Genomic DNA, 14521 nt, shown 5'->3' with positions numbered 1-14521 from the left:
ATTTTTCATGCTATTTGACTATTTATTCAATTTAGCTCTCCTAAAATTGATCGCTAAATTAATTTATTTCGAAGGCTAGTTGTCTCTGTTTCCGGCTCTCGACTTTTTAACTCAAATTACATTTTTCAAGTAATGTAACGAGCTTATTGGTGCGCTGAATTGCATTGCACGTTTTCATTCAATGCGACAATATCAAAGATCGAACTAACACATAGCATAATACGTTTGCATGAGCACAAGTAAATTAGGCAATACCCCTAAACTGACACTGGCAAATTAATTATACTTCATGCATGAACCCCTTTCCTATAACAAACCAATCCCTCACATTAGTCTAAATAATGCCGAATCTATGAACAACCTGACCAGGAGGTGCATGAGCAGACCAGGGTTGGCAAAGTTTAATGTAATGTTGCGGGAAGACTATTTATGATCCCCCATCTTAAATGTAGGGTCGAAGGCCAACGCGCATTTCATTATCTCGACTGTTTCCACGCACGGCGCATTGCGGAAAACTAATTATACCGGTCATATGCAGAAGTGGAAATGACATTCAAATTTACGGTCGAGGGTTCCAGCCTGTTAAGCATCAATTTCACGTCTAGTGAGCAGGAAGTGGACATCTATGTTAAACTGCCGGGCAGTCCCATGATTGGTCTTAATGGATGGAGACAATAGCCTCGTTGTGGACCCCTATATTTTATCATAACACATTGGTACATGGTGGATTTAATGCGGAATATTGTATTGTTGTTATTATTATTATCATTATTATTACCATTATTGTTATTGTATCGTTTTTAATTATAATGGAGGAATATTTATCTAACAGAAAAACAAATGTGTTTAGCTTGAAAAGTCGATTATCTTGAGTTTATCTTTATTACAAATGTGAAAGAGTGGGAGAGAGAGAGAGAGAGAGAGAGAGAGAGAGAGAGAGAGAGAGAGAGAGAGAAGGTCTGCAGTCTGATTCTTGGCGTCGCACAGACCCGAGACGACGCTGTGGCCAAGCGCTGCGATACTGGGAATACATACTGATCATTTCTCTCTATACAGTCAGATCACTGACTACTGACTACGTTGGTTGAGAACTTCTCGAACGAGGCGATTTTTGTCTTGGATTTGGATAACCTGTGTGGCTCTCAATCATTCAGCGTTGGTTCCTGTGAATCTCGGTCTAATGACGAGTTTAAACGTGGATTACCGGCACCGCAAATGTTGTTGCTAAAAGGAGACACAATCAAGAGAAGGACAAATAAGTGCTGCGGGACGACCTGAAGGAGAAATCTCCTGTGTTTTTGACGTCTGGTAATATCAATTACATATGTGGAGCGGACGAGGGATTTCCGTGATTTTTTTTTTACGCGTGCTGGGTAGATCAGTGACCACTTGAATCACGTCTCCCCCGCGGTTTGCCTTCCCTCCTTTCTCTCCCTTTAGGTGTGAAATCTATCCTCTCAGATAAGAAACTCTGAACCCCTCGGTCCCCGCATGACATGGTTCAGTCCAGCTGCGATATCCGAGCCTCCTCCATGCATTGGGATTTTTCTCAGCGCCGACACCGAGTGAATCTCCCTTTTTTGACCATCTGAGAAGTATCGTGCCTGCCAGACCAGAGAAAAAGCCCTGCCATGACCGCCGCTTCAAATCGGGACGGAGCAACTGGACTTGCGAGAGAACCGGAATGCGCATGCAGGAAAGGGGACGGAATACGGATTTTTTCGCTAATGAAGGCGGGAGTGCAGGCGCACCATTGGAGCCGGGTGCTGTTCTTATACATGGGGCTACTGGCCGCCTCAGTAAAGGGTAAGTCCCCCATCTGTACCGCTGAAGACCTGCAAAATACAGCAGGTTTATCACACTCCACCGCCCACCCTCCACAATCCCTCACTGAATGCAAATGAGCATCAGCAACACACACGCGCACTCATCCTAAAAGCGCATTTAGAACCTTGCTGCGATGTCGTTGTGCGAGAACCCAAAGTTATTAATAGAGGAGAGGTGGCTGGTCGGGTGGCTATTTTGGTGACAGCGGTTCCTCTGGAATTGCAACTGAGCCTCTGTCTTACCTTGACTCTGTTGCTGCATTTCATTGCAGGACTGTGTGAGGTGTTTTCTGAGGAAATGAGGGTGGATTTAATGAGCTGTGGGGATGAATAAATAAACATTGTGTGATTCCTGCTACCAGTAAAGGATATTTTACAGGTACAGAGAAACCTTAGGTTGTGTTAGGTAGTCAATCAGGATGCTTATCATTATGCTGTCCAGAGTCCAAAAGAGAGAGAGAGTGTGTGTGTGTGTGTGTGTGTGTGTGTGTGTGTGTGAGGAGAGTGAATGAATGGGGTGCTATTTTCTTTTCCTTCTCAGTTTCCAACCTCACACCCTATCAGAACTCCCACGTGCCCAAGTGCCCTATACATCAATTAATACCATGTTGTGTTCTATCTCTCTCTCTTTCTCTCTCTGTGTGTGTGTGTGTGTGTGTGTGTGTGTGTGTGTGTAGGCTACACCGTGTGCGCGAGTTTGCGCATGTGTGTGTTTGGCGGGTTAGGCCTAATTAACTGACTCTGGAGTTTCTGTCCTCGGTTATAATTGCAAATGGAAATCGTGCAACCGGAGCTGGGCATTCAACAGATTATCATTACTATTCATTTACTTTCACGTCTTCGCAACATAATGGGTTTGTGAAAGGAGAGACTCGGTTACTGATTCATGTTTTTTTTTTTTCTGTGGACATTCATGAAGAAGAAGAAAAAAAGCCTGTGGCTTTATTTAGAGCCCATTGCTTTTCGGGGAAGAGCCACACGAATGTTTGCCATCCTGAGCATGTTCTTTGGCAAAGAAAGCCAACCGTTGTATCACTGTCTTGGCTCCACACCACAGAATATGCACTATTTTTAGAAAAAGGCAAGAATACTGCCACGGCCACAATATGAATTTGACAGTGAGTCATGGCGCTGTGTTCGCCCACATGTACCTTTTGGTTGGACAGCACATACTCCAAGAGTGAGAGAAAACTGGGCACATTTTCAGCATCACCAAAGCACAGTTTGCGGTGTCGTCTCATGCTGCATAAGTGTGGTTTGAGCTTGATCATTACTATTCCAACAGAAGCGTCATCCCTCATGTCTCCCACCAACTACCTCCCACGTGTCACCCACTTTTGATCAAACTTGTATCATCAACCGTGCACCCAGATGGTTTCAGTGAGATGTAGGTTTATCACACACAGCTCAGTGCCAATGATACTGACAAATCTCTCTCGACTTTCATGTGGAGTAAATCTCATTGCGGCTATATTCGTCGGAGGCTTCTTGTTTTATTTGCGTCCGGGGAGCTTTTTATTGCCCACTCCCTTGCCGTTTGAGTCTACTCTCGGAGCCAGTAAAGCGACTCTAACTTATTGCACATATTTACAAAGAGGAATAGCTGGACTATCTATCTCGCCCTCTGTTACAACGTTTACTTTAAACTGTGTCCATAAATACGTTTAAATACCACACGCCGGCGTTGAGGTGGTCTAGCGCGTCCCCCCGGTGCTTCTGCAGCCACCAGCAATTGCCCCATCCTCCCATTGAGCGGCACCAGAGCTTCACGCTATGCTGAGAGGCGGAGTGGAGAGGGAAGAGAAGACCCGGGCTTCGTGGCATTTTCCAACCCGCAGACTTTATCAAACCAAAGCAAGACTTGCCAATTAATGACCAACAGTGGCCAACAGATACATGTGATGTGGGATGCGGCATAAAAAAGGCTGTGTTTCATAAGCACCGTGTCTCAGATGTATAATAGTGCTTTAGTAGGTGTCTTCATTTGTTAACCGGTCTCACTTTAAACCGTGTTCAGCCTCCCTTGCAACACAATTACCATTCCCAAGGGCCACATAGAAAAATATAGACATATGTGGAAGGTTTTAACAGAGATATTGAAGAGAGTAGCGTGCGCTGTCTCCATGCGATCAAAACCAGCTGTCCCAGCGGACTCGTCGCTCAATAAACGGTAATCAACCTCTATTCATTTAATCGTGCAGAGAAGGGATTGCGAGGGCCGGGTGAGAGGAGGAGGAGGAGGAGGAGGACAGAGAAGCCAGGTTGAAGATGACATGCCTATCTGGTGCATGTCTCGACTCTCCACGCCAACTCGACCGGTATTAGATCATTCGTCAGCGGCGCATAAGACAGTCGCTCAGCATGTCCACTTACACGCAAGATCACGCGTCGTCGTCTTCCCCTTCTCTGCCACGCTCTCCTTACAAAGGCACCGGGTTGTGCTCATGATGCAACTTGCAGTAATGTTATGACTGGAGGGCCCGATGCCCCTTTCCTTTTTATCTTTTTCGCTTCATGACATCTGCTTATATTCTCATGATGCTCCCGAAGAAAGAGACAGGGCGAAAGCGTGTCTGCGCGTGCGCGTATGTGCGTGCGCAGACGGGCGAAAGCGTGTCTGTGCGTGCGCGTATGTGCGTGCGCAGACGGGCGAAAGCGTGTCTGTGCGTGCGCGTATGTGCGTGCGCAGATGTTTTGGGGATAAGGAGGGCACAGGCGCATGTGGGCGGGCGCGCATTAGTTTCCAGGCAATAAAACAGTGAGAGAAACCCTGGAATTAAGTCGTTTTTGAAGTTGCACAAATCCAAAAAAAAAAATGCCAAACTCATACTTGCACTTTTTCATTATACATACCTCCAGGCACATAAAACTAACTGATACCATTTTAATTGGGAACACCTATTTGGAAACACTTTTAGAAATGAAGTATCTAATATCTTCACTTCACGTCAGAATACAATGAGAGATGAGAGTAGAATCTATTAGTTTCGATTTACTTTCTCATACACTTTTACTGCAGCTTTGGTGTATTGAAATACAATTAGTAATGGGCTAATTTAGCGGGAGCTTTCAGTAACAAATGAGATCACCACAAACTCACCATAGAGTGACACTTTCAGCACCCTGGGCAGGGACAGGCGCGCCTGAATTCGCCGCGCAGCTGAAGTTCTCTTCAGCACCAGGGACAGCTCCACCAGCCAGCAGCCTCAGCAACAGCTGCTCCTCAGTGGAGGGCTAGCTGGCTCTTCAAATTGGGATTTCTCCAATGTTTTCATGGCTTTGGAACCTCAATTAGACACAGGCTCCAGACCCCTGATTGACAAGATCATATTGCAAGGTTTCTGCTGTTCATTTTGTAGTGAATTAAGTAACTTTTCTACGTTTTAGGCATTGTGAAAGTGAATTCTAGACGAAGAGCAGTCATATTCCTACATTATGTCTTTGCTAAAAAATATCAGACATGAAAGTAATCTTCAACTAATTTGATTAAGTCATTGTGAGGTAAAAAAAAATGCCCAACATGATGTAGTTCAAGCTTAGAAGATATAGAAGATTAGCTACAGTATATCTTTGGATTTTGGACTGTTGGTTTGACTAAACAAGCAGTTTGAAGATGTCAACTTCTCCTTATTGGAATTCTGATTTTATCCTCAACCAAGGATTAACGTGGATCACAAACAGCACATTGTAAACCACCATCATAGAGACATCGTGTTGCATGTTTGGTAGATATTGGCTCAAGATATGTGGAAGCTATAATAGAGCTGGTCTAGGAGTTTTGTGAACACACTTGATCACACCTCTCCATGTAAGTCCAACCAACTTAGCAAACACAGAGTACCGTGTGTCTTATGTTGTTCATACTATGTTTTCATGATGAATATATGGGCTTCTCCCTTCCCTTTTGTTCCTCACTTCTCTCCCACATGTCTGCCTACTACTCTCAATCTCAAATCCTCCACTATACCTGCACGCTCTGCTGCGTCCCATCTCCCATCTGCTCTCTACATTCACCGTTGAGCAATAAAGGACGGAATGGGAGCTGAGAAACAGATGATATCTATTTACTCGACACAGAAAAAAATAAACGTCTGGAATGCAAAGTAGATGAGTATTGCCACTCTGCCACTTACGCATTGTCTACTTGAGTGAAGGAGAGAGAACTTTGGAGTGGGATGGAGAGTGGTGGTCAAGATGAAGATGGAGATCATAAAGAGGTTTCAAAGGGAGGGAACAAAACGACAAAACAGAAGGACGGAATCAACTGTGAGGGGAAATGAGAGGCAGAGAGGGAAGACGAGTGTTGGAGTAGAGGGGCGATAAGCTTCCACAAGCTGAGAGAAAATCCGGGCCCTGCCTTTTGAGCGCTGGGTGATTTTCTATTTGGAAGGCTAATTTTCTTATCAGGCATCAAGCTGACTCGTATTACAACAACTAATAGCGTGCAAGTAAGCTCGTGGGCACGTGTGTGTGTGTGTATGTTTGGATGAGTCTATGAGTTGCCACCCTATTTCGCTCTGAGATGATCAGGCTGTTGACAAGCAGGTCATTAGCTATAGCTCAACGGGCCACAGAGAGACGTAATGTGTGTGCATGTCCATGCGTTCGTCCTTGTGTTTCACCCACCTGCTGATGTCATCCTGCTCCTCTCTCTGTCTTCCCCTCGTACCTTTTCCCTCATGTCCTCCTTCCCTCCCATCCATCCCGCCCCCTCCGCTTTCTTCCTCCATCCTTCTCTCTGGTGATTCAAGCTGTCATCTGTCTCCAGATGGCCAGAGCTCTGTCACTGTGCTTCGTCACACTTTTCACAGCCACACAGTGACTCACACATACACACACACACACACACACACACACACACACACCACACACTAAGTCACTAATTTATGCAGACTTTCCCACAAACAAAAACAACAAATCCTGAATGCATTCATGCAGCTGCGCACACACACACACACACACACACACACACACACACACACACACACACATACACACACACACTAGCCACACAAATTGGACCATTAGACCTTATGAACTTATAGCCAGATGCGCATTTGCAGAATTTCTTGATTAAAGTGGCACTTAATGAGATGATGAGGTACATCTAATTCATTTTCAGCACAATTCAATTGCTTCTTCTGTCATTTCATCTATTAGGTTTTATGATGTTGCAGTAGTAAATTAGTTAACTTTCATTAACTATTGAAATATGATGTATATACATGACAAAGCCACATTTTACAATGTAAATAGTTCAAATTTGACACAAGAAAAAAAAAAAAGCAAATGACAAATACATGCTTCCTTCTTATATCACCTTCAGCATGTCCCTTAGGTCTGCGTTAAATTAATAAATGCGAATTTTGGCTGCTTTACTTATTAAGGGGATTTAAATGTGGCTCTATTCTGGCAGTGCCTGTGCTTTACATTCACAACACACTCATGTGAGCTCTTCTGTGTTCTTCTGTTAGCTTTTTAGGAGTTCAACTCTATTAATAAAAACACTAGATAGAGGATGGAGGAGTTATGTCAAAGTCCCTTGCTCAAGGATATGTAAGCAATGATTCTTGTTTTTGTATTATTTTCCTGCACACAATACAATCCCCAGTAGAAGACAGAAGAACAACGTGGTTGTACTGGGCAGCTCCAAGATGTGAATATGTGCTACTACTGTAACAAGCAACTGCTGCGAGGCAAGACATGTCAGGAAAAAAAGAAACAATGTTCAATCCTCACTAGATAATTACTGGTGGAAAATCAATAAAATAGATGAATAGAGAAAACAAAACCACGGTTTACATCTCCTTGAGCCATGTGTGGGAGAAAAGCTACATGACAAAAATCTCGATCTTGATTCAGATTCTCTTCTCTCCAGTTACTGTAAATCCTCACAAAGTGAGAGACGGATGTAGATGCCTTGTCTGTCTTGTATAGACACAAAGCTCAGACAGGGGGTTATTTTGCTTCCTGATTTACACTGTTCTTATCAGATATCAGTGATCCCAGAGATTGAAGATTAGATCCTGGGCAGGGGGTATCTTGTCCTTGTCCTTGTCTTTTCTCCATTCCTGTACTGCTCCTCTCTCTATTCAACGTATAGGCAATCTGTCAGTGGTCTTTTTCTGGGAAAGAGGCAGAGTCATCATGTGGGGAGAGGCAGCGAGTGTGTGCGTTTGCCATGCATTCCTACACTTGTGAGGTCCATAAAGAGTGCAAACAGCCCTAACATTCCTAGCAAGCTTCTATCTAAAGTCAGGCGAAAATGTGTCTGCTAGAGTTAATCACCCTCAAAGTTTGTGGTGTCCAAACCAGTTTAACTGAACGTTACAGCAGTTGTGTGCTGGCTCATAGTAAGTATTTTACTGCCAGGGAGAAAATAAATTCCTAATGAGTGGAAATGAGTGGAAAGTGCCTCCTGATGTCTTCACCACCAAAATGGACCAGACAACATTATCGGTCAAGCAGTCAAGAAATGCAGTGTCTTAAGATAGACATATTGTAAGATGGCAAACCCAACAAGACATGTTTACATTACATTTGGGAGTTTAGCTTATGTTTGTGTTTGCCTATAAAGCTTGCTACTATTAATGATATCAAGGAACAAAGAGACAGATATCAATTGAACATTGCTTGATGCAACCTTGTCCCTGAAGTACATTAGGAGACAATTTTTTAATGAGAAATTTGTAGACACAGTTGCTAATCTGACACAGTGCCAAAGTATGTTGTTCTTCTCACTATCTTAATACTTGAAAAAAACAACATTGGCCTTAATTTGCACTGCCAATGCAACTGTTCCCAATCTAATGCTGTCAGCATTGTAGAAATGCAATATGCAGAGACTTATTTCCTTTAAAATTAATGATCCATTTGAGAGTGATGCATGCAGCCCATTAATCATGACGGTGGTCAACAGTTGACACTCAAGCCTCCCTGGGGGGGCAGTTAGGATCTGAGTCGAAAGGTTAAAGTGTGCTACAGTAAGTTGAGGTTAGGCTGATTGATCAGCTGCTGCTCATCCATCTCTCAGTGATGGATGGAATAGTCCTGCTGGGACGGTCATGACCTGACCTTTCGGATCAGCGCTTCCTCTCGGGGTTTAATATACACTGCTCAGAGAGGATCAAATGTTCATGAATACCCACACACTAACACACATCAGCACGCTTGTCGTACATTTAACAGATTTATAATTGCCTTTCCCCACCTCCTGTTGATGCTATTGATTGGTTAGAGTCCAGAAAGTGTAAGTTTATTAACTGATTTCTGGTGCAATTTATGTGCAAATACACTGCAGGATGTGAGTAAGGTTGGCCATTCAGCATAGGTTCAGTCTAATGTAACTCAAAGGGCCAGCAGCTGTCAGATGTGAGCAGAATGGAAATTAGGCGATAATTGACCTTCAGTGTTTCACACATTAGTGTCACACCCGATTGTGCTTCTTCTCATAAGTACTTGGGAGAATGGAAGGGAAAACTGAAATGATTGGAGGCACGTATGTGTCCGTGAGTATGTGTTTTTGCAGATGTGTGTGTGTGTGTGTGTGTGTGGGGGGGGTACTTAGAGTACAATTGTGCACCACCACCAAACACAGCAAACCAAGGGAGGTGAATGTGCAATAACCACCACTGTGCAGTAAAAATGGCTTTTGTACAGAAAATTACAAAATGAAAGCTCAAAGCCAACCAGCTTAAAACATTCACACAAAATAAGGTAATTTTAGGATGATGTGACATATCCACCTACACAGTGTGGCTTATCTGCAAAAAAAAAATAAAATGAAGATCTAGAAACAAACAGCTTAAATTCATTCTAAAACTCCAAACATACCTCTTGGCTCATTGGGAGAGTGTTTCCAGTTGGGGAGAAACCAGGGCAGAGAGTAAGGATTGTCCATGTCTGAGTGAAACAGGCCTGCGTTCAAGTGCTGTAGCTCATATCACAAATCCAAATGCGTGCGCACACACAGTCATAAAAACACGCTGACAAACACAAGTATACATTTCTCCCGGCATCTGGCCTCGCTGTGTTTTGTGTGGGAGGCCCATTTGTATCAGCGATGAACAAACTCCCCCACAAAGTGAGAGGTCTGTCTGAAACGGAAGGACATCAACCGTAACATGCCTTCGACTCTGAATGGGCTATTTTTTATTGATCAGCGTGAGGCCTTTGTGCGTGGGTTGTTGAGGAGCTGTGTCATTCACAGCAACACCAACATACCATGGGCTATTTATGTGTATTGATAAGAAGAGGAGGTAATGAGAAAAGGAACACGATGAAGATTACAAAATCATATCTCAAAGCAGTGTTTGAACTGGGCAAATGCTGGCTCGGTTTTAGAGATGGGCTGAGCGTGTGTGGGTGGCTTTGTTGCAGGTCGTTTTGGCTGGCATGATGATACTGCTGGTTAAATATGACCCAGCTGGAAGGAACTGCCTGGCTCCCTCCTTCTCTTCCTCCCTGTCTGAGAGAACACTGGCTCCATTGTGCCTCTTTAGCCAGTCATGACAACAGGAGGAATGTGTGCATGCACTTGTGCAAGAGTGAATTTCTGCGTGCTTTCTTCGAAGCTTTAATCTTTGGCTACATGTTTGCGCGTAGGTGTTGTTTATTTCCTACAACACACATTTCTCCCATTTTTGTGTATGAGTGCATGTGTTAACTATGTGTTTTGACATAGAAGTCAACAGACCCTTGACCCTAAGATGTGGCAGAAGCTTTTATGTATGCGTTTGCCTAAGTGTCCTCTCTGTATGTGTTTACACAGATCAATATTTTATACCACACATTCATGCAGCAGGAGGCATTTCCAAGCTTCTATTGTGCACCATCATGGAAATGCAAGCTCCATTTTTTGTGGCCTTTTGCAGGAAACAGCTTTTACCGTTCAGCCCACTGGGCTAAGTGGGAGCAAGCCTATCGCAAGTGCCTTCCACTGCATTTGGCTTGTCTGTAATGGCAGACGGTGTCGTCCTGGCCCAGGCATTAGCCTAATGTATGGAGGCGAGCGTGATAGCTGAGCTCATCCATTTCCATTTTAATGGTGGCCATCTAGAGGTTAATTCGGATATGATGCGGTCAAGGCGTGCATATGCGCTGACACGTCAAGAGACAAATAGTGGTGCTGAGAGGATCTATGGGGCGGAAGGGTTTAGCTTGCCACCAGGGAGGCAGTTACTGGTACACATACACACACACACACATACACACACTCATACACACACACACAAAACAGTTGGTTGTTTGAAGTTTACTCATGGGGTAGGTTATATGTGATCGTTGATAGCTTTGTTACTCGATAAACCCAAAGGGACGCACTTATATGGTTTGAAATTATTCACTGTTTCCTCTCATTTTGTATGGATATAGGCCCTGATGGGCCGCATGTATGAAGGCTTTATAGTTTCTCTGGAGAATGAGGAAAGAGCTGAACTCTCTTTCATAGCTATATGATGGGAGAGACTTGAAAGAGGTAGTTTATGGTCCAATTTAATGGATGAGTGCGTGGTTCTTGTGACCAAGGTTTCCTTTGATATACATATGTTGGAACAATTGCAGAGTAGTTTCCTGTTGCACTGATTTATCATTTCAATTCATTGTGTTTCCAAGCTGCATCCTTGCATTTATTAACAATGTCATAGTTCCATGCTAAGCACTGTTGTAATTCTGGAGGGCCCTTAACAAGCAAAAAGTCGTATTCTCTTCAGTTGTGTTCATTATGCGGAACATGAGACATACGGCATTGCTATTATTGACTGCAAAAACAAGACGGTCCCTGCATCTTTGTCTTTTGTCCAAAGGCAAACTTGAACTGAAATGAAGAGATCAGGCTGAGGCAGAGGGGATAAATACAACAGAAAAAAAAGATTGGAGCCCAGAAAGCAGATTTGCAGTTTTGAATTGCAAGTATTGTTTGTGTCTTTATGGTATTATGTGAATGTGATGTGGGGATTATGTTCGCCAAGAGGAAATGTCCTCCCCTTGAGAGTTGCTGTTAGCTGTAACGGCATCTCAGCAGAGGAGTTACATGCAGATATGTGACGCTATACCCACACAGGGTATAGGAATTACACTTATACATGTGCAGACAACTGATACCTCCATACACAAACATGTGTGTCTCACTCCACATGCACACATAAAAATGCACTGATTAAGCATCCCTTGAAATAGACCTCTACTTTTGCTAACATTGCAGATTAAGCGCTATCTTGCTTTGAAAGTCACACTGGCTGTCTGTGACCTATAGCACAGAAGGGCAACAAGATGCAGAAAATAGGTAAAAAAAAAGCACTCCCCCTCTACTGTATCTCTCCCATTGGTTGTTGCTCCTCCTCTTGGTGCCCTTCTGACATAATCTTTTTCACACACTTTCATTCCTCCCTCTCTTTGCCCTTCCGCTGCTATTTTCTATTCCACCTAGTTTGTCCCTCACCTCACCGTTGCCTCTATTATTTCTCACGTCTTCCAGATCTATCTTCTCATTTGTCCATACATTCAGTCAGCCAGTCAGTCTGCTTTGTGTCTGTCTGCCCCCGTAGCCCTCATTCTATCGCTCTCCTTTGGTCTCTCCCTGTCTCCGTCCTCCGCTCTGAGGGGTTGCTGTCCTGCCAGAGCACAGCACACAGTGACCATCGATTCATCAAAGTGTCACAGCGCACTGCCGCAGCTCTGTATGCCCCGCTACTAAACAACTGCCCTGGCAAAGCAAACAATAGCTCCCCCACACACACACACATACGCATGGAGAACCTGGAGTGCTACCCCGGCAAGGTCATACCTCTCCCTGTACACCCATTTGGCAGCGTTCACACCGGAGTTTGTTAGTGCCAAGCTGATGCTGCCATTGGCAGAGAGGGCTAAGCAGCGGACAACATATCTGTTGAACATCCACATATATCAAGCACAGTTAACATTCCAGTACAAGCCAGTGCAAACAGTTCCCATAAACATGCTGAAGGATAAAATACGCTATCTACTAGAACCAGTTGGCAATTTTCATAATTGCTGAACCAGCATATTTCCAATTACCCCATATTCATAATAGTTCACCTGAGCAATTTGACCTTCTACTTTAACGGGGGTCTACCGGGCTAAAACAGCACGGCCAGCAGTCCCTTTATGGGGTCTTTATGGTGTGTCAGTGGGGTCAACTGAAGGATGGGCTCCCCCCTACAGATTTACACTGAGGGGCTGCACAAGGGGTCACCAGCTCCCAAAAGCTAATTTCATAATGCACCCTGGGCGAGGCTTAAATTCAACCGAGCCCAAAGTGAAGGGTTGACTTCTTAACCAAAGGCTCTGGGTTTTCAAAGAACACAGAGAGTAGACTTACAGCACCTCGGTTTACCTCAAACGCACTTCTAAGACTACACGGTGCAGCAAGCACATCTGGCAAAGCAGACCCGCTATTACTGAGTCAACATAAAAATCAAACTTGGTGATGTTGTAAATTGCTTCTTAATGCCCACATAAGTGCAAGTGTCTGCTTTGTGTCCCATTCAATTCTGACCATCTATTTTGCACCATGGATAAAATCTTTTTCGCTGCAGCCAAAACAGCAGGCTCTCTAAAAGCATTGTATTATTCTTTTGTCCCAGATTGTGTGCGTCATTATCGATTTAAGAGTTGGTCACTTAGGCACAGATGCTCACACTTCAAAATAGCATTCGGTCGAGCTCTGGGAGTCTCGGTATACTTATTCTCTGTCATGATTGTTGTGGCTTAATTGTGCCCATAAAACACAGCCTGTTTTCCTGCCTGGCTGATCATATATCAGTATGTAGCATAATTCTGTGGAGGGCTATTGCACTCTAAACACGTTGATATCTCGCATGAGGGATTTGTCCTGTAAACCTGAAGGATCACGTATAATCTTTCCTTTTTGCTATAGCATTTCGAGTCCGTCCTGAATCTTAGTAACAATTTAGCTACTTGAACCTGCCTGGTATTGTGTTGTAATTCATCTCCAGCCCAGACGTTCTAACTCATTGCATATGTACATGATGTTCACATTCCACTCTGACTCCCATCAAGCTCTGACATTAGCTGCTGTATGAGCCATTGATTAGCATTTGTCTGATAGAGGCCCGGTAATGAAGGAGATGATGAGGAGATTATTGACCATGCTGTAGATATGAAAATCAGGTGGGAGAGGTGGATATCGAGGTTTTACCTAGATATTAGTATTGACCTGGAGGTAATTGGGAGGGTGGATGCTAACTTGCAGGGCCTATTTAAAGGCATTGATGAGAAATCAGACGGAGACAGCTTTCACTTTGATCTTCTTTTCTTCTCTCGTGTTACTTGTTAAAGATGAGGACTGAGAGAAGACGCAGGGAAAAGAAACATGAATACACACTATGTTGCTCAGTTATTTTTAGCATTCTATACAGTATATAGGTCATATTTAGTTACTGTTCACATCACATTTTACACTATTTTATTCATGTATTCCCACATTTCTTTTCCAAAGATTTCATTGTCACACTTGCAGATCTCCACAGCAAACAAAGAATTGAACTCACCATGCACCATTATGCAGCTTGCTGAAGTGTTTTTAAGTGGCCAGGGTTCAATTGCACACACATTAGCATCTTTTGGGAGAGATCAAGTGCTTATGTAGTGCTGAAAAGTGACAGCTGAAAGAGGCCCCTGCCTGTTTTTTTTTTGGGGGGGGGGGGGGGGGGGGG

At 43.8% G+C, this 14521-nt stretch overlaps 1 protein-coding gene across 1 annotated transcript in view; it reads left to right on the top strand.

Moving 5' to 3' along the window:
- Positions 1 to 955: 955 nt before the first annotated feature.
- Positions 956 to 14521, top strand: part of csmd2 (CUB and Sushi multiple domains 2) — a 204277-nt gene continuing 190711 nt past the window's right edge. Inside the window, exon 1 of the mRNA XM_031853674.1 lies at positions 956 to 1806. Coding sequence (XP_031709534.1) covers positions 1632 to 1806 — 175 coding nt within the window. The 5' untranslated portion in view covers positions 956 to 1631. The remainder of the gene's footprint in view (positions 1807 to 14521) is intronic.

Source organism: Anarrhichthys ocellatus, unplaced genomic scaffold (genome assembly GCF_004355925.1).
Source record: "Anarrhichthys ocellatus isolate YVR2014 unplaced genomic scaffold, GSC_Weel_1.0 scaffold14, whole genome shotgun sequence".
In the NCBI taxonomy this organism is placed as follows: domain Eukaryota; kingdom Metazoa; phylum Chordata; class Actinopteri; order Perciformes; family Anarhichadidae; genus Anarrhichthys; species Anarrhichthys ocellatus.
Note: the sequence above shows the minus strand (reverse complement) of the source record. Positions and strands in the feature narration are given on the sequence as shown.